The 22,556-nt window shown below is 42.7% G+C and overlaps 2 protein-coding genes across 2 annotated transcripts; one reads left to right on the plus strand and one right to left on the minus strand.

The window, feature by feature from the left end:
• Positions 1–1,460: 1,460 nt before the first annotated feature.
• On the minus strand, positions 1,461–18,665 carry ech1 (enoyl-CoA hydratase 1, peroxisomal). The gene is given in 10 exon segments (NM_001005704.1): positions 1,461–2,081; positions 2,247–2,397; positions 4,231–4,302; positions 5,975–6,045; positions 6,675–6,739; positions 7,474–7,522; positions 13,619–13,743; positions 15,841–15,929; positions 17,376–17,538; positions 18,605–18,665. Coding segments are annotated over 10 exon segments (927 nt in total). The 5' UTR covers positions 18,642–18,665; the 3' UTR covers positions 1,461–1,976.
• A 1,262-nt stretch (positions 18,666–19,927) lies between these two features.
• LOC100487695 (lamina-associated polypeptide 2, isoforms alpha/zeta-like) lies at positions 19,928–21,815 on the plus strand. The gene is made up of 2 exons (XM_031891513.1): positions 19,928–20,356; positions 20,445–21,815. The coding sequence occupies exons 1-2, from the start codon at positions 20,313–20,315 to the stop codon at positions 21,787–21,789; spliced, it is 1,389 nt and encodes a 462-aa protein (XP_031747373.1). The 5' UTR covers positions 19,928–20,312; the 3' UTR covers positions 21,790–21,815.
• Positions 21,816–22,556: the final 741 nt, after the last annotated feature.

Below are 22,556 nucleotides of genomic sequence, written 5' to 3' on the forward strand. Positions count from 1 at the left end.
GGGCATTAAGGTGGCCACACACGTGGCGATCTGGTGATGTTTCGTGCGACCATCAGTCGCACGAAACATCGTCAGATCCCCCACACACCGTCAGGGCTGAAACAGCTGATAAGGAGGTAGAAACAATAGGATTTCTACCTCCTTCTGCGGATTCAGCCCTGACGGCAGATTTTGCCCAATCAACATTTTCTGACCTGGCCGATCGGCGAGTCGACCGATATCAGCAGATACCGGTCGACTCGCCGACTTGCCATACATGCACCGAATATCGTACGAAACGAGGTTTCGTTCGATATTATCGGTGCCTGTATGGCCAGCTTTAGCCTTAAGATAATCTACCATCACAACATTTTCCAGCAAGGAATTCCACAGCCTCACCTCCAAGGGCATACCGTGCCTTTGCTGGCCCCTCCCACAGAAGATAAACTTTTATGACCCCCCCTCATCAATGGGATTTATGGCAAGAGCTCTTGAAATCCCCCTTCCTATCCTGTGCACCCTAATGGGCAGTTCAGGTACAGACAACAAGTAGGAGGAGGGTGTGGAGTGTAGGTGGCAGGGTATGTGCAGGGGTGGGTTTGTGGGCTGGTGGCAAAACAGTCCCAATCCCCACTGGTGTCCCTTTGCACAGTCTGCTGTATTATAATTACACCAGGGATTATTACCCTCACAATGGAAGGCTATTTGCATTGCTTCAGGAAAAAGTCTGTTCCTCAAGTCTAAACTGGGTGCTTTTCATTCATTTCTATGTGGAAAAAAAATCCCCTCTATCCGTTTCTATGGTGGTAGAATACTCAATATAAACATTAGGAAATTCTGTGATGCACTTAAATACAGCGGTTAGCTGCATCTAGGGGCATGTTTTAATTAAATTTAAAAGGATATCAGGTAATTACTCCATATTTTTTTTTTTTTACACAATGTGAAAATTCTGTGTATTTTTTCTGCTGTTCTTTGACCAAAATGCCTTATCTCATATCCACTATCAATGCTTTTAAGTTACCATGTATTATAAAGTGTAACTTGTGAGACACCACCTCTGATTATGAGTGTATATCTAGAATCCCGGCCACAAAGCAAAACAGGACTGCTATTTATGCCAGAAAGGAAGCCAATCAAAGGTGAATGGATTGCACGGTGGAACACAGCAGAGAGGGAGACGCCAGCAGCTCTATTATTGTGATGAACCCAAAGTGCTCAACTTTGTAGAAATACTTATACTGTATTAACTTCTATTACCAATATCATTGCACCAAAAAAAAAAAATAACTTTTTTTTTTTTAACAATGAACAAAGTAAAGTAAGTGGTAGATAGAGTAAAGATTTCACACACTGTGTAAGTATAATGGAAAAAAAAATCATTAGAAAAGGCAGAACACACCTGCACACACAAGTACTGAATAAATAATAATAAAGTGCCACCATAATGATCCATGAATCTCTTAAAACACACTCAGAAATAACTGATATATTAATATTTTATTGTTCAGAAAATATTTAAGTGCATAGAATCTCACTTGGACATAGCTCAATTGTAAGGAAGAAGCAGCAGCCCAATTTCTCCTGGTTAATTTTAGTAATTAAATGAAACACCCCATGGTGCAGGCATCTACGTGTTCTGTAAAAATGTCTTACACCATGCCTGAATCAATTAATTTAGCAAGGTTTCCCATTAAATCAGTAAAAAATAGAAAAATTTAAAATAAACAATTTTATTTTAAAAAAAGGAGGGAGTTGTGTTTCTATATTGAAACACAACATATTGGAGGATTTACATTTTCCACATTCAGTGCCTCTATCTCTCATTTAAGGGGCCCCTTATCTACTGTCTGTGATGGTTTCTTTGACTGCTAATCCCTGCACATATCCTGGGCCTTATCTTTTCTGTCAGGAGTTTTAGGCAATATGTGTACTGATAAATCTGTATTTAGTATTGTTGGATGTGGAACAGCTTCCCTGAAGTACTGATCTCTAATCTACAATTTAGAAAATATCACATCTTTTGGGGTCTTTTTCTCCATGGCAGCTTGGGCAGATTTAAGAAGATCCTGTGACTGCAACATGCTCATGTTCCAAGATGCCTGTAACACAGATAAGAGTGAATGGTTAAGACGTCAGGGAATAATGGTCATTGTAAATTAATGAAGATATTGTTTTTGAACTTGTAATAAAATGCCAGGTGCATCTTTTCTACAAACTGTGGTGCATTCTACCTTATATTTACCAAGAAAGAACAGGGAGCTCACCATGTAATCCAGACTCTCCTGCACAGAGTGATCTCGGGAATACACCAAATTCACTTTGGTTCCCTGCACAGCAACAGGACTCTTACTGGCAATCTCAGAGGCTAATTCAAACGCAGCACTGAGAAGTGAAGCTTTGTCTGGGAATACACGGCTGATAAAGAGAAATTTTAAGTCAAATAACATTTATAAGAAAACACTGCTGGAGAGACTGGAGGAGTAAATACAGTTTTAGTAAAATATTATGTTAAACCATTACGGGTAGTGTGTCAGATATGGTATATGTCAGAGTGTATAGTGGTACTTGGTTTGAGTTCCCTACAGTGGTCTGAGTGTTCATGGTGAGTTGCCAGAATGCTGATGGAATTTGTCTCCTGGCTTGGTGCAGATTTTTAGGCAGGATAGTAAGATCCAGGAATATAGAGGCCCTGGTCATAGGCCCTGACTGATGTGCTATGAATATGGACAAAACATAGTTTCGGAATGGGTTTCCTGAATCTGTTGCCGAACCACTAAAAACAGTATAGGTATAATTAAGCTTTACAAGACAATATACAGATATTTTCTCTATATATACAGCATGATAGAGCAAAGGTGCTGGCAAGCTAAATTAATCTTGCATTGCAAATATGTTTGCAATTAAACTGCTGGATGAATTATTAACTCTCTAAAGGGCAGTATAGCTATTTCAGTTAGGGACTATATTATACAAAAATAAATCAGCCAAGAAAAAACCTTAGCCGAAAGACTGGCAGCAGTGGCCAGAAAAGCAATTCTGCAACAGTGGCTCTCCCCCTATCACACCAGTACAACAAAAACTTCATTATATATTTCATCTCGATTGGAAAGAGACTTTAACCAACAAAGAAAAACACACTCAAAAACATTTTGATATATGGCTAACATACATAACTTCCCTACCTCAAGCTACAAAACATCTAAAAATACTTATTTTTCAACACATCACCTGGTATAGCACTGAAATACTGCAAAACAACCCACTAGTCCATGAGGCAGAACAGACACTGCTGCACTCAGACCCCCAGGGGTCATCATCGGCATATGAAACCCCCAGGAGTCACCGCGTTGACAGACTACCGACTAATTGGAACCAGGAAGGATTGCTACAACCTGCAAACTCCTAGTAAGAATACTGAAATCTTAAATGGCCTGATCAAGAAACAAAACCATTGAATATACCTTGTTAATCAATAGGTCACAATGTTTGAAAATATTGATACTACTATTTACTCTTTCACTGAATAATATGTTTGAAATATATGATACCATTCAGTTCTAAAATGTACGTATTATTTTCATTGTTATTTTAAATAAAGGCATTTAAAAAAAAAAAAGAAAAAAAAAAGGCCATTCCTTTGGTTGATATCATAAGAAACATAATGAAAACAGTAAACAGGTTTGAGTCTGGACAAGCTTAGCAACACCCCAGTGGAATAAAGTACACAGTGTGCATATATTTGCCAAGTCTGGTTTCAGACAAAATAGTTAGAACGGTGTGGGGTTAATGAGACAGCACATCATATACCTCACAATAATGAGTACAGAGACTATGCAGAGGACCTTTGTCCTGCACAATCCTCTTATTGCCCTAGTGGGAGAGAGTTTTTGTTGCAGTCTCAAAACAAGAGGGCTCTTCACCACTGTACCAATGCTTTATGTATAAAGAGTAAGAATAACGTGCAAATTGCTTTGCAGGATAAGGTGCCGGTTTGGCACACTTTGGCACAAGGCAGTTCTTTAATTTACACCTGCCTTGAGCAGATCCTTTGCAAATCAGCACCATAAAGCTCTCTATTAAACAAAATATATTTGGCACTTCTAAGTAAGCGCACACATTTCTACCCCTCTTTATCTGTACTTCCTCTAATATTGTTTAACTTGCATACACCGTAAGCTGTCTAAAGCTGTATTTTGGAAACTCTGTGCTCTACAGATACAATTAAACAAAAAAAAAAAAATTGCATACCTGACCAAGCCACAAGTTTTGGCTTCTTCCGACATCATCTTTCTTGCAGTGAAGGCCAGTTCATTTACAAGACTGTGAGGAGAGGGGAAAACACAGTAAGTTGCCTTTAAAGCTGGACTGCCCTGCTTTCTATACCAAATCACCTTATGTGCCATGGCTGGGCAATACCTTTCTGAACATAGGTGAATAACATTTTAGGGCAGTGTGGGGTTACTATCCATTATAAATTAAACACATTTATAACAATGGTTATTACTACATTTTGAATAAAAAGAGAATAATTGCATTAATTGGCATTATTAGTGGCCTCTTCTGTGTCCATGTTCTAAAAAGTGCAAGTAAAATAACAGTGATCAAACACACAGCTAAAAAGCTCACTAGTAACCAGGGCCGCCATCAGGGGGGCACAGGGGGTACGATCGTACCGGGCCCGAGCTTTAAAGGGGGCCCGGCCGCGCTAGAGTTTCCTTAGCTCGGGCCCCCTTTCATCAAGCCCGGGCCCTGTCTTTAGCTGTATCCTCCTCTCTGTGCCGCGGCTCTCTGCCGCATCTCCGCTTTTATAAGGTTGCGCCCGTGCGTACTGACGTCACACGCACGGGCCGCAACCTTATAAAAGCACAGAAGTAGCAGCGAGCCGCGGCACAGAGAGGAGGACATCACCGGAGGTGGGGGCTGCTGGGGGCCGGGAAGGAGGGAAATGGAAGGTGCTTGGGGGCCTTGGGAGGTGAGCTGGAGGATACTTGGGGCCCTGGGAGGTGAGCTGAAGGATACTTGGGGGCCCTGGGGGGTGAGCTGAAGGATACTTGGGGGCCCTGGGGGGTGAGCTGAAGGATACTTGGGGGCCCTGGGAGGTGAGCTGAAGGATACTTGGGGGCCCTGGGGGGGTGAGCTGAAGGATACTTGGGGGCCCTGGGGGGTGAGCTGAAGGATACTTGGGGGCCCTGGGGGGTGAGCTGAAGGATACTTGGGGCCCTGGGAGGTGAGCTGAAGGATACTTGGGGGCCCTGGGAGGTGAGCTGAAGGATACTTGGGGGCCCTGGGAGGTGAGCTGAAGGATAATTGTGGGCCCTGGGAGGTGAGCTGAAGGATACTTGGGGGCCCTGGGAGGTGAGCTGAAGGATACTTGGGGGCCCTGGGGGGTGAGCTGAAGGATACTTGGGGGCCCTGGGGGGTGAGCTGAAGGATACTTGTGGGCCCTGGGAGGTGAGCTGAAGGATACTTGGGGGCCCTGGGGGGTGAGCTGAAGAATGCTGTGGGGGAGCTGGAGGATGCTTGGAGGGGCCTGGAGGGAAACAGGAGGATGCTGGGGGGGAGCCGAAGGATGCGGAAGGAAGCAGCGGAGAGCAGGCCATAGTATGAGTAATTTGGGGGAGGACCACCAATGTTTTAGGGGGCCCTGGGCTGGCTAGCAATGATTTAGGGGGTGCCTGCCCTGGCACCAATGCAAAATGTAACCCCTGGCCACCAATGTTTTAGGGGGGCCCTGGCTACCAATGTCTGTATGTCCTTTGTATTGATGGGAGGGGTCACTGGGGGAGGGGCCATTGGGAGTGTGGGAGGAGGGGGGGGCCCAGAAAATCTTGTTGTGAGGGGCCCCGTGGTTTCTGATGGCGGCCCTGCTAGTAACACATACCCCAGACATACATATACTTCTGACCAGTCAATAACCAATTTTAGTATTTCTCTGAGTTACCAGTCCCCAAGTTCCTTTTAACCCTCATCAGCCGCGGAGCTATCCTAGTACCTTCGACTCCCTATGACTTTAGGTAGACGTTGCAGTGTTCCAACATCGGCAGCTAGACCCAGATCTACTTCCTGTAAGAAACAGAGAGAAGTATTATTGTGCAGCAATATCCCTTCTAGAATAACAAATAGCAATAACGAGTGCTAAACTGGTTCTGCTCTGCCACTGTCCAGAGGGTTAACACAATATAGTCCTGTAGGCTTGTGTGCTTGCACCAGCACACATAGTAAATTATAAAGAATACCAAATATACTGTAAGAACACAATTTCACACTTGTTCAAATGTCTGTGCACATTTTTTGCACACACATTCGAGGATATGTTAGATAAAAGGACAATAAAAAAGTCACTATAGATGGTGGGTGTCATTTTGTTAGATAGCCCCCAAATAAAGAACCATGCTAACTTTTTGCCCTATTGTTTTCCTATGCTGTGAGTATGAATACAGGGAATACAGGAGAACACAAGGAGCTATAGCTTTAATAAGGGGTAGACACAGCCGATAGTGGAGGGAACTGGTTTCTACAAAATGTATGTGCTGATAAACCTTACCTGTGTCTCAGTATGTGTGACTGTAAAATCACACTGCAGTGTGATTTCACAGCAGGATGAATTCATTCAGCATTTAGTACTGGGAAAATATTATACAGTATCTGCAACACTAGCCATTTGTGACTGTCAGTAAGCAGGTGGAGATTACCTTAACTTGAAACCAAGCATCCTGGGTACAGTAACGAATATCACAAGCACAGAGAAGGTCAACTCCTGCAAGAACAATTCAGATACATACACACTTTTGTCAGTATCTTTGACCTGCATATAACTGGTGTCTTTTAGGGTGATGGTACACAGAGAGATTTGTAGTCCACACTAGCAACAAATCTCCCCTGAATGCTTTCCCACCGTCGATAAAGGGAATAGCCAGTGGCAAAACATGTGGCGCTTTGTTTCCCAAAGTCACCTGAGGCTTCCCTGAATGCTTTCCCACCAGTGATAAACCATTGATCTTTAGGGGAGATTTGCTGTGCCACAAACTGTAGCTGCTTACCTTGTAGCCTGTGTTAAATATACATACATACCAAGTCAGCAACCCAGGTCTCAGAACACCAGAGAATGTGGAGATTAAATCAGTATGACTTGAGGCAGTACTCAGAAGCAACTTTATTAGCAGGAATTGAACAGAGCAATGTTTCAAGTTAAAATGCTTCTTTCTCAAGCTTTTATAAAATATTGCCTTGACTGCCAAGATATCTGATATATGGGACTGACCTGCGGATAAGCACCTATATAGTTATATAAGTTAGGTTGGAAAAAAAAAAGGCACAGGGCAGTTGTCCAGGTGGTTTTTGAGCCAACCATGGGGTTCGAGACATTTGAATCTACTGCTGGCCCCACATTATATATTAACCAGCTGTATAAAGCATCTGTTACCATGGGCTCCATTTAACACCCTAGCTTACTCTCTCACAGCATGGTCTTGGGTGAAGCAAGTTACTCACCTCCTCCAATGCAGGCATTATGCACAGCAGCAATCACTGGTTTAGTGCACTGAAAAATAAAGGACCCTGTTAGTATATCCAAGATAATCCAAAAAAACCTTTCAGTAGTGTTGTTTTTAGAGAAGTTGCTGTGACATTACGCCAGGAACGAACAATTGTTTGCCATAACTGCACTTCCATTCCGATTTGTAAGGGCTCTGGTACACGGGGAGATTAGTCGCCCGCGAGCAGGGAGTTTTGCCGCGGGCGACTAATCTCCCCGTGTACCAGAGCCCTAAAGCTCAGTGGAGGGACAAGGTGCTGCCAATCTCTAGCTGCAAAGCAACCCTTTTGGTTGTTGTCACCAACAGAATGTCACGAGAGAATGGGGGTAACATTGATTTTGCACCACCATAGACAAGGCCTAGGAAAACATGCTTTGGGATGCTTTGTCCCAAAAAAATTAAGATGCTTGTGCAATACAAACCATGCATTCTGCATTAGAACATATTATTAGTTATGTTACATAGTTACATAGTTACATAGGGTTGAAAAAAGACCTGTGTCCATCAAGTTCAACCCATCCAAGTAAACCCAGCACACCTAACCCACACCTACCAATCTATACTCACATACATAAACTATAAATACAACCACTAGTACTAACTGTAGATATTAGTATCACAATAGCCTTGGATATTCTGATTGATCAAGAACTCATCCAGGCCCCTCTTAAAGGCATTAACAGAATCTGCCATTACCACATCACTAGGAAGGGCATTCCATAACCTCACTGCCCTCACCGTGAAAAACCACCTACGCTGCTTCAAATGGAAGCTCCGTTCCTCTAATCTAAAGGGGTGACCTCTGGTGCGTTGATTGTTTTTATGGGAAAAAAGAACATCCCCCAACTGCCTATAATCCCCTCTAATGTACTTGTACAGAGTAATCATGTCCCCTCGCAAGCGCCTCTTTTCCAGAGAAAACAACCCCAACCTCGACAGTCTAACCTCATAGTTTAAATCTTCCATCCCCTTAACCAGTTTAGTTGCACGTCTCTGCACTCTCTCCAGCTCATTAATATCCTTCTTAAGGACTGGAGCCCAAAACTGCACTGCATACTCAAGGTGAGGCCTTACCAGGGACCTATAAAGGGGCAAAATTATGTTCTCATCCCTTGAGTCAATGCCCTTTTTTATACAAGACAGCACTTTATTTGCTTTAGTAGCCACAGAATGACACTGCCTGGAATTAGACAACTTGTTATCAACAAAAACCCCTAGATCCTTCTCCATTAAGGAAACCCCCAACACACTACCATTCAGTAGATAGTTTGCGTTTATATTATTTCTACCAAAGTGCATAACTTTGCACTTATCAACATTGAACCTCATTTTCCAGTTTGCTGCCCAGTTATCTAATTTTGTCAAATCGCTCTGCAAAGCGGCAGCATCCTGCATGGAACTTATAGTTTTGCACAATTTAGTGTCATCAGCAAAAATAGAAACAATACTGTCTATGCCCACCTCCAGGTCATTAATAAACAAGTTAAACAGCAAAGGCCCAAGGACTGACCCCTGCGGTACTCCACTAACCACACTGGTCCAATTAGAAAATGTTCCATTTACAACCACTCTTTGTACTCTATCCTTCAGCCAGTTCTCTATCCAATTACAAATATTATGTTCTAGGCCAATATTCCTTAATTTGATCATTAACCTTCTGTGAGGTACTGTATCAAACGCTTTAGCAAAGTCCAAGTAGATGACATCAACTGCCATTCCAGCATCAAGGTTCCTACTCACCTCCTCATAAAAGGCAACTAAATTAGTCTGGCAAGATCTGTTACGCATAAAACCATGCTGGCACAAACTAATAGTATTGTGAACTGCAATGTATTCAAGTACCCTATCCCTTATTACCCCTTCCAAAAGTTTTCCTACTACTGATGTCAGACTAACAGGCCTATAGTTTTCAGGCTGAGAACGGGATCCCTTTTTAAATAACGGCACCACATTAGCAATCCGCCAGTCTCTTGGCACCATGCCAGACCTCAATGAATCCTGAAAAATTAAGTGAAGAGGTTTGGCAATCACAGCGCTCAGCTCATTTAATACTCTGGGATGAATCCCATCCGGCCCTGGACCTTTGTTTACCTTTACATGTTCAAGTCTCTTTTGAATTTCCTCCCGAGTGACCCATGCGTCAGTAGCTAAATTACTAGAACTGGGCATATTACAAGGGAAGCCTTCATTATCTGGCTCCTCAGATGTATAGACAGATGAAAAATAAGAGTTCAAAATTTCAGCTTTTTCCCCGTTTTCATCAACCAACGTACCCCCCCGTGATAATAAAGTTCCCACCCCTTCTTGCTTCATTTTTTTACTATTCACATAATTAAAAAATAATTTTGGATTCTTTTTACTCCTAGCAGCAATATCCCTTTCCATCTCTATTTTAGCTTGCCTGATAGCTTTTTTGCATGCTTTATTTGCTTCCTTGTACCTGATGAAAGTTTCTGCTGTCCCAGCTAACTTGAATGCCCTAAAAGCACGTTTTTTCTTACCAACCTCGACAATAACACTTTTATTCAGCCATAAAGGTTTTGCTTTGCGATGCCTCTCCTTGCTTACAAGGGGAATATACTGTTGTGTATACCTACAAAGCAATGTTTTAAAGATGTTCCATTTTCCTTCTGTGTCTAACCCCATGAAAAGCCTTTCCCAGTTGACACATTGCAGAGATGCCCTTATACTGGCAAAGTCTGCACGTCTAAAATTGAGTGTTTTAGTTACTCCCTTATAGCGCTGTCTCTGCAGCATTATCTCAAAGGAGACCATGTTGTGATCACTGTTCCCCAAATGCTCACCCACACAAATGTTAGAGATAAGTTCATTATTATTAGAAATCACCAGGTCCAAAATAGCGTCATTCCTAGTGGGTTCTTGAACTGCCTGAAATAAAAAGTTGTCATTTAGCATATTTACAAACCTACTAGCTTTTTCTGACTTAGCCACCCCATTACTCCAGTCAATGTCCGGATAATTAAAGTCCCCCATAACAACAACTTGACCCAGTTTTGAAGCCTCCTCCATTTGCAACAATAGCTGGGCCTCATCCCCCTCATCTATACGGGGTGGTTTATAACATACACCAATGATCATTTTCTTTGTGACCTTCAGCCCTACTGAAATTTCTACCCAAAGAGATTCGACGTTTTCATTGGTAATGTCTTTATTACATGGCTTTAAGTCTGACTTTACGTAAAGACAAACCCCTCCACCCTTTTTAATCTCTCTGTCCCTCCTAAAAAGTGTATACCCATTTAAATTCACAGCCCAGTCGCATTTATCATCCCACCAGGTCTCAGTGATACCTATTAAATCATAATTTTCAATACATGCAATAGCCTGCAGCTCCCCTAATTTACCCGACAAGCTACGCGCATTAGCCAGCATGCAGCGGAGATTATTACTTCTCCCTCTGATGTTTACATTAGCTAAGGGAGAATTAGAGCTAAGGCAATTATGAGACTGCTTTCCTTGTAACGGAAGCTCCTTATCTGATAAACTATATGCCCCCCTCACTCCTCCCCCACAACCCTTTGCTAGTCCCCCTACCCCGTCTACACTAATTTTCCCATGGAATTCTAGCTCACCCACCCCCCCCTTGTCTAGTTTAAACACTCCTCCAACCTCTTAACCATTCTCTCCCCTAGCACAGCAGACCCCCTTCCATTGAGGTGCAATCCGTCAGGGCTGTATAGATTGTACCCCAAGGAAAAGTCAGCCCAGTGCTCTAGGAACCCAAACCCTTCCTTCCTACACCAAGACTTTAGCCACGCATTTAGCTCCCTAAGCTCCCGCTGTCTCCCTAAACTTGCACGCGGCACCGGCAAAATTTCCGAAAAAATGACATTGGAGGACCTTTGCCTAATCTTAGAGCCTAGATCCCTGAACTCACTCTTTAAAGTCCCCCACCTACCGTTCATTTTGTCGTTAGTACCGATATGTACCAAGACAGCCGGGTCTTGCCCAGCCCCTCCCAATAATGTGTCAACCCGATCAACCACATGCCGAACCCTGGCACCAGGAAGACAGCAAACTGTCCGGTTGAAGCGATCCGCTTGACAGATTACCCTGTCCACTTTCCTAATGATCGAATCCCCTATAACCACCATCTGTTTAGGCCTAGCTCTGCTCTCCTCCCCACCACTACTAGTGAAACTGGTCTCCCGGCTGTTAGAGAGATCAGCCTCACCTAGAACCGCCAATCCAGAGTTCACACTCCCATCTTCTTCACACAATCTGGCAAATCTGTTGGGATGCGCAAACCCTGGAGCAGCCTCCCTTTTCCTTTTCCCCACACTAGATTTTCTAACTGTCACCCAGCTTACTGCCCTATCATCCTTTTGCTGCTCCCCTCCCCCCCTACTATCTGACCCCACTAGTTCTTGTTCAGTTAACAAGAGACCCCTCTCAAGATTGTTGATTGAACGCAGTGATGCGACGTGTTCCTCTAGGACTCTAACGCGAGCCTCTAAAGTGGCAATTCGCTCACATCCACAACAGAGGTATGCACTTTGGAACTGTTGTTCCACAACTGCATACATGTGGCAGGCTGTGCACTGTGTCAGACCTTCAATGTTGCTACCACTCATTCTCCCAGTTACAAGAACAGTTAAACAAAAATAGGTGTAAGGACTTGTAGTAAATACCTTGTTTTACCTTATTTTTAACTCCCTTAGTGTTTAACTCCTGAGTTTATAACTCCACTTACAGAGCCCCCACTAACTCCTGAGTTTATAACTCCACTTACAGAGCCCCCACTAACTCCTGAGTTTATAACTCCACTTACAGAGCCCCCACTAACTCCTGAGTTTATAACTCCACTTACAGAGCCCCCACTAACTCCTGAGTTTATAACTCCACTTACAGAGCCCCCACTAACTCCTGAGTTTATAACTCCACTTACAGAGCCCCCACTTCAAGAGCAATCACTTACAGAGCACCTACCACCAGAGCAAGCTCCACTGGAGTGCCTGTGGTTCTATTTATGCAGTCTGTAAAGGTGAACTAATCAAACCCCACCCTCCTCAAGCTGAGGGTAATTACAAGGGAATGTAACCTGCTGTAAGCCTATGGATCCCACAAACTTTGTAAATTAGCTCCAAAAACAACAATTACTTATGAAAAAAATAAATAAAACCCAACAGTAAAAAAACACAATGGTTTTGATAAAGTTAGTAAAGAATACTTATCCCTTTTTAGTTGAAATGAAAGCAAGTTGATTCAACCAGCCACCAGCCTGTTAGTAAGCAGCTCACTGGACTGCCTGTGGTTCTATTTATGCAGTCTGTAAAGGTGAACTAATCAAACCCCACCCTCCTCAAGCTGAGGGTAATTACAAGGGAATGTAACCTGCTGTAAGCCTATGGATCCCACAGCTCTAACTACCTCATTTGAAAATGTATCATCACCCCAGCCCCTGTGTTTCTGCGATAGTAATATGATATGGCCCCTTTCCAGCTGGGCTTTATGCGCTACAAATATAGAAGAGCAAAGGAAGAGCACTCCTGTCCCTGATATTCGCTGCTGTGAAGAAAGATGATTCTCTATCTTGCTGCAAAATCAGCGAAGGCTAAAAAACATTTTTTGATTCAAAAGTGCAGTTCTCAGCATACCAAATTTTTTTTTGCATAATGAAATGCAATAGGCATTAAAAATTCTCAGTGGTTTTAAAAGTAGTTTCAAATCTTTAGTGAAGGTATGCTGAAAAGTTGCTTAGAATTACATCCACTTTCACCAGAGTTGTGCAAGGCGCACACACACACACACAGTATCCTGGGGGGTCCCACCAACCCAGCCGCTCCCTTCCAGAAAGTTGGCTGTTCCACCCCGCATATAAAAGAAATGTGTCATTCCTGGGGCAGGGCTGCAGCAAGTAAAAGACACAATGTGGCATGCATGGGGGGGTGTTGGAGGAGATTGTGATTGGGGTGGGGGGGCTCCAGACACTCAGTCCCACACTGCACACACATACATACACAGATGTGCACTTTGAAAACACTTGCCATTAAAAACATACTTAAGTGCGAATTGCTTTCAGTGCTTTCAATGACCTAGGAAAAGGGGCCAGCTTCCTCTCAGAAATGTACAGTACTTGCCTTTTCAATGACTGAGAAAGTTTCCTGGTAGTCAGAAATCTTCTTACGCAGATTCCAGGCTATTCGTGCTGGATCATCTTCTTGCTGTTGTAAAAAGTCACTCCCCAAGTCAAATAGATCAATTCCTATAGATCAGAGAACAATGCCCTTAAGAATTAGCAAAAGATGCCAGTGTAGGTTTCCAGACGTATAAAATACACAAGTGAAATTGTGAGGGAATAATAGCAATCCAATCTCCTCCACCCCCTGCATGCATGCCAATTGCCTTTAAAATTGCACTTTGCTCACAGTGCTTGCGGATAGAAATCTGAAGATCCTCAAAGCTGGTGTCTGAGCCCCCAAGTATGCAGAGTAGAGGATAAACTTTGGACAGTACTGTAAACACGACAGTATAAAATAGATCATTTTGTTTTCTATCTTTTTGCAATTTCTGTCACATTATTTATTGGTTTTTATTACTATGTAATAGTTTCATGTTGGTGAATGCAAATTTATGAACAAATATACACACAGGAAACTATAAACTATAAACAGTGTGTGTCTTTGCCACACCTATATTAATGTACATGGTTGGTATTATAAAACACACAACACAATGCAGAAAATCTGTAAATCCCAAATAAGGAAAACAAATATTGAGAATCATGAAATGTGATTCCCTACAGCAAAAATGACAGGCTGCTAGAGGATTCAACCCCTGGCATGAATACAAGTATAGCCATTATTACATACTGTAACTATGTATTTTCATTTTTACCATGGAACACTCTCTCTGGTTGGAAAGCCAAGGCAGACTAAAATATCTAGTTTGTGCTAGAATTTCATGATTTATTATTCCTTCCCTATATAAAATATGTGTGCATGTACAATTGTGCCCTATGCAATGGCACTTTGCCACAGTAAAATGGTGCCTGTAAAGTAGAATGTGCACACCTTGTGTATGATTACCAATGTGGATGCAAATTAGCATAGCCTTTAGCAAATAATGTGCAAGTTAAAGCACAAATGTTCCTACCTGAAATGGCTTCACTGTCAGGTCTCTGATGTGTGTGGTTATCAATAATGAACTGCGGGATTCACAACATGACCCTGGAAGTAACTGCTCCTAAAAGAAGGTGTTTAATCCAGGCTTTCCTTGCGCTCAAGGACCCTGTGTACTTTTCATCTTACACACAAATATGTTAGACCCCCCCAGAGCAGGCTGAGTGGCACTTCTGACAAGTTGTTAAGGATTGTGCATGGGGACACTTCATGAGTGGAAGAAATCTTACTTTATACATTCATAAAAGTTTGTTTTTTTTTCTCCTCAAAGCAAGACACCAGTTCCCTCAATGCTTTGCATGCACTGACTTTTGCTACATTGTTTCAGAAGTCAGAACTAGCAGTTCTGAGAATAAAACGGAAAAACTGTTTTTAATAGCATTTACAAATAAAAATAAATTTGGTTAAAATGTTTAATTATAGTATATTGGAAAGCTGATTTCATTATGCTAAAAACTGTTTTTTTTTTGCATAATGAAGTGGTACATAGGCTAACACCTTGGATGCCCCGAGCTTGTATGTTAGGTACACAAGCTTAGGATTGCCAAGGAGCACAAAACACAGTAAGGGCTCTGGCACACAGGGAGATTAGTCGCCCGCGGCAAAACTCCCTGTTCGTGGGCGACTAATCTTCCCATGAGTTGCCTACCCCTGCCATCCCACCGGCGAACATGTAAGTCGCCGGTGGGATGGCAGACGCGGCGGCGCGATTTCGCAGAAAAAGACTCGCGAGTCTTTTTCGGCGATTTCCTGAAATCGCCCCGCCGCGTCTGCCATCCCGCCGGCGACTTACATGTTCGCCTGTGGGATGGCAGGGGTAGGCAACTCGGGGAGATTAGTCGCCCGCGAACAGGGAGTTTTGCCGCGGGCGACTAATCTCCCCGTGTGCCAGAGCCCTAAGGTCCCTGCACTTACTACCTGCCTTTGCACTTTTGAGCGGATTTTAGTCCAAATGCTCCATGGATGGGTCCTTTATTATGCAAAACAGAGGATTTTGAGTGGTTAATCCCCTTAACCTTAAGACACTATGCCATCTTTAGTTCAAATTATTTTGCTTACTTTAGAGGGCTTTTGGTCTCAGGTTATTAGCATGCATTTGCTATATGTTGTGCTTAAATGATTGTCCTTAAGACTAAATGGGTGGTTTTGTATCTTCAGTCTATCACTGTTACAACACATACCTGAAGTAAACATTTTCCCAGCCCCAGATATGACAACAGCTCGGCAACTAGCATCTTCAGCAATAGCTCGGAAACAGAGAACCATCTCCCTGCAGGACAGACAATAGGACAGATTGGCATGGCAGTTTACGTACCGTACTTTTATCCTGTGAATAATAAATTCTAGATATGAGTAAGATGGGTGTACTCTGCTGTCCCACTTTAATTTCAGCAACTAACCACCTGAAACCAAACCTCTTAAACTGCAGAGCCCAGAATGTAGCTGAAAGCTGAGGTTCATCAAGCTCTTATTAGTTTGTACCTATTATATATGCATTATCCAACACAATGCACAGTCAGGCAGAGTCACCAGGGGCCACATAAACAGCCAAAAGGGCCGCATTCAGTCCGCAGGCCCTGTGTTTGACACATGTGCCTTGAAGGGCATGTCAACCCAAAAAAATTTTTTTGCATAATAAAAGAAACATAATTCTTAGCAATTTTCCAATATGAAATAATTAAACATTTGTAGCGCTTTAAAAGTTATTTGTAAATGTAATTTCTATTGAAAGCAGCATTTGCTGTACTCCTGGTTGTTACTTTTTAAACAATGTTGCAATTGTCAGGCCAAAGCATACATCCAAATCAACAAAGGAATGGCTTCACAGGAAGAAGATTGTAAAGATTGGAAAGTTTTGGAATGGCCCAGCCAGAGCCCAGACCTGAATCAGATTGAAAATCTGTGGGGTGATCTGAAGAGGGCTGTGCACAGGAGATGCACTTGCAATCTGACAGATTTGGAGTGTTTCTGCAAAGAAGAGTGGGCAAATCTTGCAAAGTCAAAATAGACTCAAAAAAGAGTGCTGTAATAAAATCAAAAGGTGCTTCAACAAAGTATTAGTTTAAGGATGTGCACAGTGGTACAATTTATAGGTCACATTAAAGGTGGAAAAAGTTCTAAAATGATTTATCTTTGTCTCATTTTTGTACAGCACAGGAACCTGACATTTTATCAGGGGTGTGTATACTTTTTATATCCACTGTAGTCTTTTATCGGGTGTAAGTATCCATAAGAAGGCTACTTCTGGCAGGCTGCCTAAAGTTTGTCCCGCTAAGCACTAGTTAAGCTTACCCTCATCTAGCCTAACATTTCTTTAGTATATGCCTTATACCACTGCCACATGTTAATTGCACTGTCAAAGCTCTAATTTTCCTGCCTCCTAATCTTACATTACCCCATGCCTTGGGCATATTTATTATAGTGTGTAAGTCAACATCACCAGTTAGGCCAGTGATGATGCCCATAGCAACCAATCAACAATTAAATTTGAATGGTCACCTACAAGTTAGAAAACAAAAGCACAGATCTGATTGGTTGCTATAGGCAACACTGCCTCTTTACCTCTTGATCGGTTGTTGTATGACTGATGTATGCACACTTCTGTCGTGCAGATTGAAAAATATGTTAGCACCTTACTAATACTACTAATGATAGTAAACATTTATGGTCTGCCACAGCACATCTATGCAGAGTTATCAATGTATAAGCAAGTCACCTCCAGAATGCCTTGTTCATGGCATTCCTTTTTTCTGGGCGATTTATTTCCACGTGAATGATGTGGTTTGGCACCTGAGAGACTTTCAGTGACTCATACTGATATATAGAATTCTCTGCCTCGGATGCCATTTTGCGCAGCCCTATTGCTGCTCTGGAGATATCTGTGGAGCACAAAAGATAGTTTGTATAAGCAAGACTGACAGTTTACGATCACACTTAGAATTTGTAGTTATATTTGCAGAAGCATAGATTATTTTACACAAGGCAAACATTGGCATGTGAAACAATTTATCTGTTAGAGTCAAGACACACGGAGCTACTAGTAGCAGCTACAAAATAGACAATGCTGATAATGTACTGAAACGTACGTGTGTTTTAGTAGAGGCAGTTTTTAGTATTGTCTATGGCAGGATATTTTTGGAGTTTAATAGTCGTGACAAGTAGCTGCTACTTAGTAGCTCCATGTGTCTTCTCCCTCGCTCTGAATTGGATTACAAAGAATGTCAATCACACAGATCAAAGTAAGAAAAGGTGTGAAGAGTTAAGGTTAGGCTAGTGCAGGGGAGAAAATTTGTTACCCGTATTGGATTCGTCTGAAGTTAATGTTCAGTTGAAGCGAGAGTATAAAGAGCAGCATAACTGTTTGTGTGGGAGGGGTAAAGTACAATTATGGTGACAGGCAGTGTGGAAACAAGTGATATGGGGGGTGGGGGGGGCAGGTGGAAATCTCAAAAGTACAACTATATAACTATAAAAGTTCTAACACAACGTATGGCTGTCAGGGGATTCTGGGTGTTGTAGTACAACATAACCTTGCATAACACCAGTTTTTAACCATAAGTTTAAAAGGGTCCATCACTGTAATGAAAAAAAGTATAGTGCCACATTATGAACAGAGATTATTGATTTCTATTTTATAGGAGTACCTCTAATAATGATTTGAAAGTATAGCAGGCGTAAAATTACCCCAAACTGACCATTTTGGAGAAATGACCTTGATCATTGATGTCATGACTCTTTGTCCGTAAAGCAGGAAAGTAGCTGCATATTGTCAGTTACGTATTTAAGGTTATGTATAATGAAAGCCTCCAGGATAAATCAAAGTGATATAAGAAAAGTCCAGGGAAGACACTGGAAACAAGCCTAATTCGCTCTCGGTAACTGTAATGAGACATGAGGCTTAATTCTGTCACAAACTCACAATGGAAAACCCACAAGGCAACTTACCTCTATTCATAAGCCCTCTCAGCACAGTCAAAGCCATTGCAGTTCACTAACAAACTCCCACACGGTCAATAACAAAGTGACTCCATGTTATGAATGGCACGTTGCTTGTCAATTATACGACGTCGCCATATTGTGAAGGGCACGTTTTTTTTTTTGTGTACGCTATAACAGAGGAGTAAAGGACGACAATAGTGGTATAACTTCCGGGTTCTCTTATTTGCGTCTACAGGAGACGGAAATTGCCAGGGATATGTGTGTGTGTAGGTATGACTACTGGCTGTACAAGAGGTCTGATAACGAGCTAATAAAGTTATACCTAATTTAGTTTTTCTAATACCTACAAAGCGACTGAATATTCAGAGAATTCCGAAGTATTTACAATCAAGCATAGATGTTCGCTATTTTGCCGTACAGTGATTGTGTTTGTAGGTAAACTGCTAAGAGTGCTGGCAGGGTACTTATGGGGACGGAAGTGTGTGTTTAGCTTGAAAACGACAGTTCCATCCAGTTCACCATTTTTATGTGAATTAAACCTGCCTAAAGGAGAGATAAAAGCTGCACTTTGTTTTGGGCTTGTCTAGCAGCTCAATGCCGCCACAACCCTTTTGCAGTGAAGATTTGTGCCTACAAATGTTACCCACAGTACATCTCCATCTTCCTTTCTACCGAGTCACAGTACATTCTGTGGGCTAATGATATGAGCATAGTAATAATCAATTTTCAGCCTTTTAAAAACCTTATTTAATGTTGCCATTTAGTGTGAAGAGGAATTATGCCTTAAAAATCCAGGACACGGTGTTGGTTGATGTCTGCACTATTTAGAGAATAATAAAATACTTATGCAATACAATTAATCAGTTATTTTTGTCATACCAGGGGCACAATGATTGGTGCTGGTTGATGAACTGCTTACAATATGTTCAAGCAGTTAGTGTCTGTGAGGGTAGTCTTGGGGATATAGGTGTGCACTTTATGTTTTGGGCTTCTGTACCAATGCAAGGCCACCACAACACTTTGGCAGCTTACAGATCACCCCAGTAGATCCCAATCTAGTTTCTTTCTAAATCACTGCACATGCTTTGGACTGATGTGAATAAAGCTGGCAATCTTATTCATTAATTAATATGGCCATCTTGAGGCGGGCAATATGGGGCAGTGTTTGTTTAGCTCGATGGTGGGAGAGCATATCAATATCAGAAAAACAAAGAACTGCTTTTACATCCAAACAGATGGCTCTGCCCTCAAGGTAACGTTGGTAGTAACCAAGGCCCAAGAACAGAATTTCCTGGTCATCCCCAGGCAGCATGTTAAAACACACGGGTATGCACTCCTCTGTCAGCTACAGCAGAAGAAAACAACCACGCCCCCAATCAGCATAAGTACCTCCCCAACACCGGTCTCCTTCGTCTTTGTTTTCTTCTGTCAGCTGTTTGGGGGAGGGGTTTGCACTCACTGATCCCAGCAGGGATCCGATTACCGGGTGCAGTTCTCTGCAGCTTCTCTCCACCCGAAGCCCATGCCGTTATCAGCTCAGGCTGTGTGTGCTGGGAACCCTGTGTGGTGGGGGTTTTCCTTGCCGTGGGCAGGTCTAAGCACAGTGTGCTGCTGCTGTCTGGAGGCGACTGCTGATGACATCATAGAGGTGTGCACCTGTAGTTAAGTTGTGCATGGTGCTGGCAACTTTGCCCTTAGTAGTGTGCTGTTCAACATGGAGCCAGCTGCCTCTAAACGCGCCGCTTCTAGGACTTCAGGGTGAGTGCAAACCCACTTCAATTTACCTCCCTTTTTCCTATCTCCGAAAAGAGCTGCCTGTATATTTATATCACTATTTTTTTCTTAGTGATTCTGTCCCTGTGGAGGAGCCTGTGTCTAAAAGGGATAAGCATCATGGGAAAGAGGATAAGGAGTTAAGGATGTGTAAAGCGTGTGATAATTCTGCTATCAAGGGTAGAAGATTATGCCAGATATGTTTGGAGGAGTATGCTACCAGAAACCTTAGCAAGAATTTATCTGCTACTCCTGCTCTCTCTCATGCTAGTTATTCTGAGAGACCCTCCACTTCTGCTGTCGCTCCAGTGGATCAATCCATTATCAGAGACTGGGTTAGAGAAGCAGTATCTGAAAGCCTAAAAAACCTTCCGGGTAGTAAAGAGCCATCTGCGCAGTCTAAAATTGTATTATCTTCTGGGGATGAAGGTGAATGTTCCTTTTCTGATGAGGAGGATGATGATGAAGATGAGTCTCAGTGTTTTGAAACTAAACTTGTTCCTTCTTTAATTAAAGCGGTGAGAAGAACCCTTAGTCTGGAGGTCCCTCAGCCTGAATCTTTCATATCCTCCCTTTTTTCTAAGAAGAAAAAGCCATTTTTTCCTGTGCATCCTGAAATTAAAGACATTATGAATCAAGAATGGGCTAAAGGTCCTAAAAAGACCCCTGTGGAGGCTAAAATTGCTCAGTTGTATCCTTTTTCTCTGGAAGATCTAGAATTATGGGAGAATCTTCCCACTGTTGATGCCCCGGTGGCACGCTTATCAAAGAAGACGGCGCTTCCAATTGACGATATTTCAGCCTTAAAACACCCGATGGACAGACGTATGGAAACTGAACTGAAAAAGTTATTCATGACGGCTGGGGCAGCTTGTAAGCCTTCTGTGTCCATAGTTTCAGTTTCTAAAGCAATTTCCATTTGGGCAGACAACATTGAACAAGCAGTTCTGGAGGATTCTCCTAGAGAGAAGATTGCTCAAGCCCTTTTAGATCTCAAGAAGGCCGCAGAGTTTTGCCTTGAAGCTGCTATTGATCTTTCTAGATTATCGGCTCGTAATCTTATGTATTCGGTTGCTGCCCGCAGAGCATTATGGCTTCGCTCATGGTATGCGGATACCGCCTCCAAAAATACGCTGTGTAAATTGCCCTATGAGGGTAAACGATTGTTTGGTAAAAGCCTAGATGATATCATTGCAAAATCCTCAGGAGGAAAGAGCACCTTTTTACCGCAGACCAAACGATTCTTTGACCCGAAGAAACAAAATGACAGATATTCCTCAAAGCGGAGGGAAGATTCCAGATATTACAGACCTGGCAGAGAGTTTAAGGCACCTTGGCGTTCTGGTCAGTCTTCTTTTTTTCGGGGCAACAAGTCTAAGGGTCCAAGGTCCCCAAAAAATCAGCCCAAGGCCCAATGAGATGAGGCCGGCCCAGACAGCCCGGGTAGGTGCAAGGCTACTAAAATTTCATCAAGTCTGGGCCAGAGAGATAGAGGACGAGTGGGTGCTGTCAGTAGTGTCGAGAGGCTATCGGCCCAGAGGAAATCATTTTATCCAAACAAAGTCAAGAGATTCAGATTTTTTCGTTCTTCAGGAGTACATTTCTCAGCTTTTAGCCAAGGGGGCTGTCACTCTAGTTCCGCAACATTAAAGAGGGCAGGGCTTTTATTCCCCTCTTTTCCTTGTAGAGAAAGCATCCGGAGATCTACGTCCAATCTTAGATTTAAGGAGACTCAACAAGTTTATCAAGCCCCAGAGGTTCAAGATGGAGTCCCTCAGTACAATAAAAGCGGTAGTGCATACAGGGGATTGGCTGGCATCCCTAGATTTAAAGGATGCGTACCTTCATGTTCCGGTGGCAGAGGAACATCATCGGTACCTCAGATTTGCCTGGCAAGAGCAGCATCTTCAATTTCAGTGCCTTCCTTTTGGGCTAGCCACGTCACCAAGGACATTTACCAAGGTTCTAGTCGTCCTGGTAGCAAAGATGAGGAGGGAAGGTGTGGAAGTCTACCACTATTTAGACGACCTTCTCATTGTGGCGAGAGAAAGATCTACCCTCCTGCATCATGTAGCCTTGGTCAGGAATACACTGACCCGCTTCGGGTGGTTAGTGAACGAAGCCAAGAGTCAACCGGAGCCCTCTCAGACAATTATTTATCTGGGGGCACTTTTCAACACCAGGA

Source organism: Xenopus tropicalis, chromosome 8 (assembly GCF_000004195.4).
Source record: "Xenopus tropicalis strain Nigerian chromosome 8, UCB_Xtro_10.0, whole genome shotgun sequence".
NCBI classification, from domain to species: Eukaryota; Metazoa; Chordata; class Amphibia; order Anura; family Pipidae; genus Xenopus; species Xenopus tropicalis.

Coding starts and splice junctions, on each gene's coding strand:
- LOC100487695 (XM_031891513.1), top strand. CDS start 20,313: ATGGAGCCAGCTGCCTCTAAACGCGCCGCTTCTAGGACTTCAGG. Junction 20,357..20,444: donor GCCGCTTCTAGGACTTCAGG/GTGAGTGCAAAC, acceptor TTTTTTTCTTAG/TGATTCTGTCCCTGTGGAGG.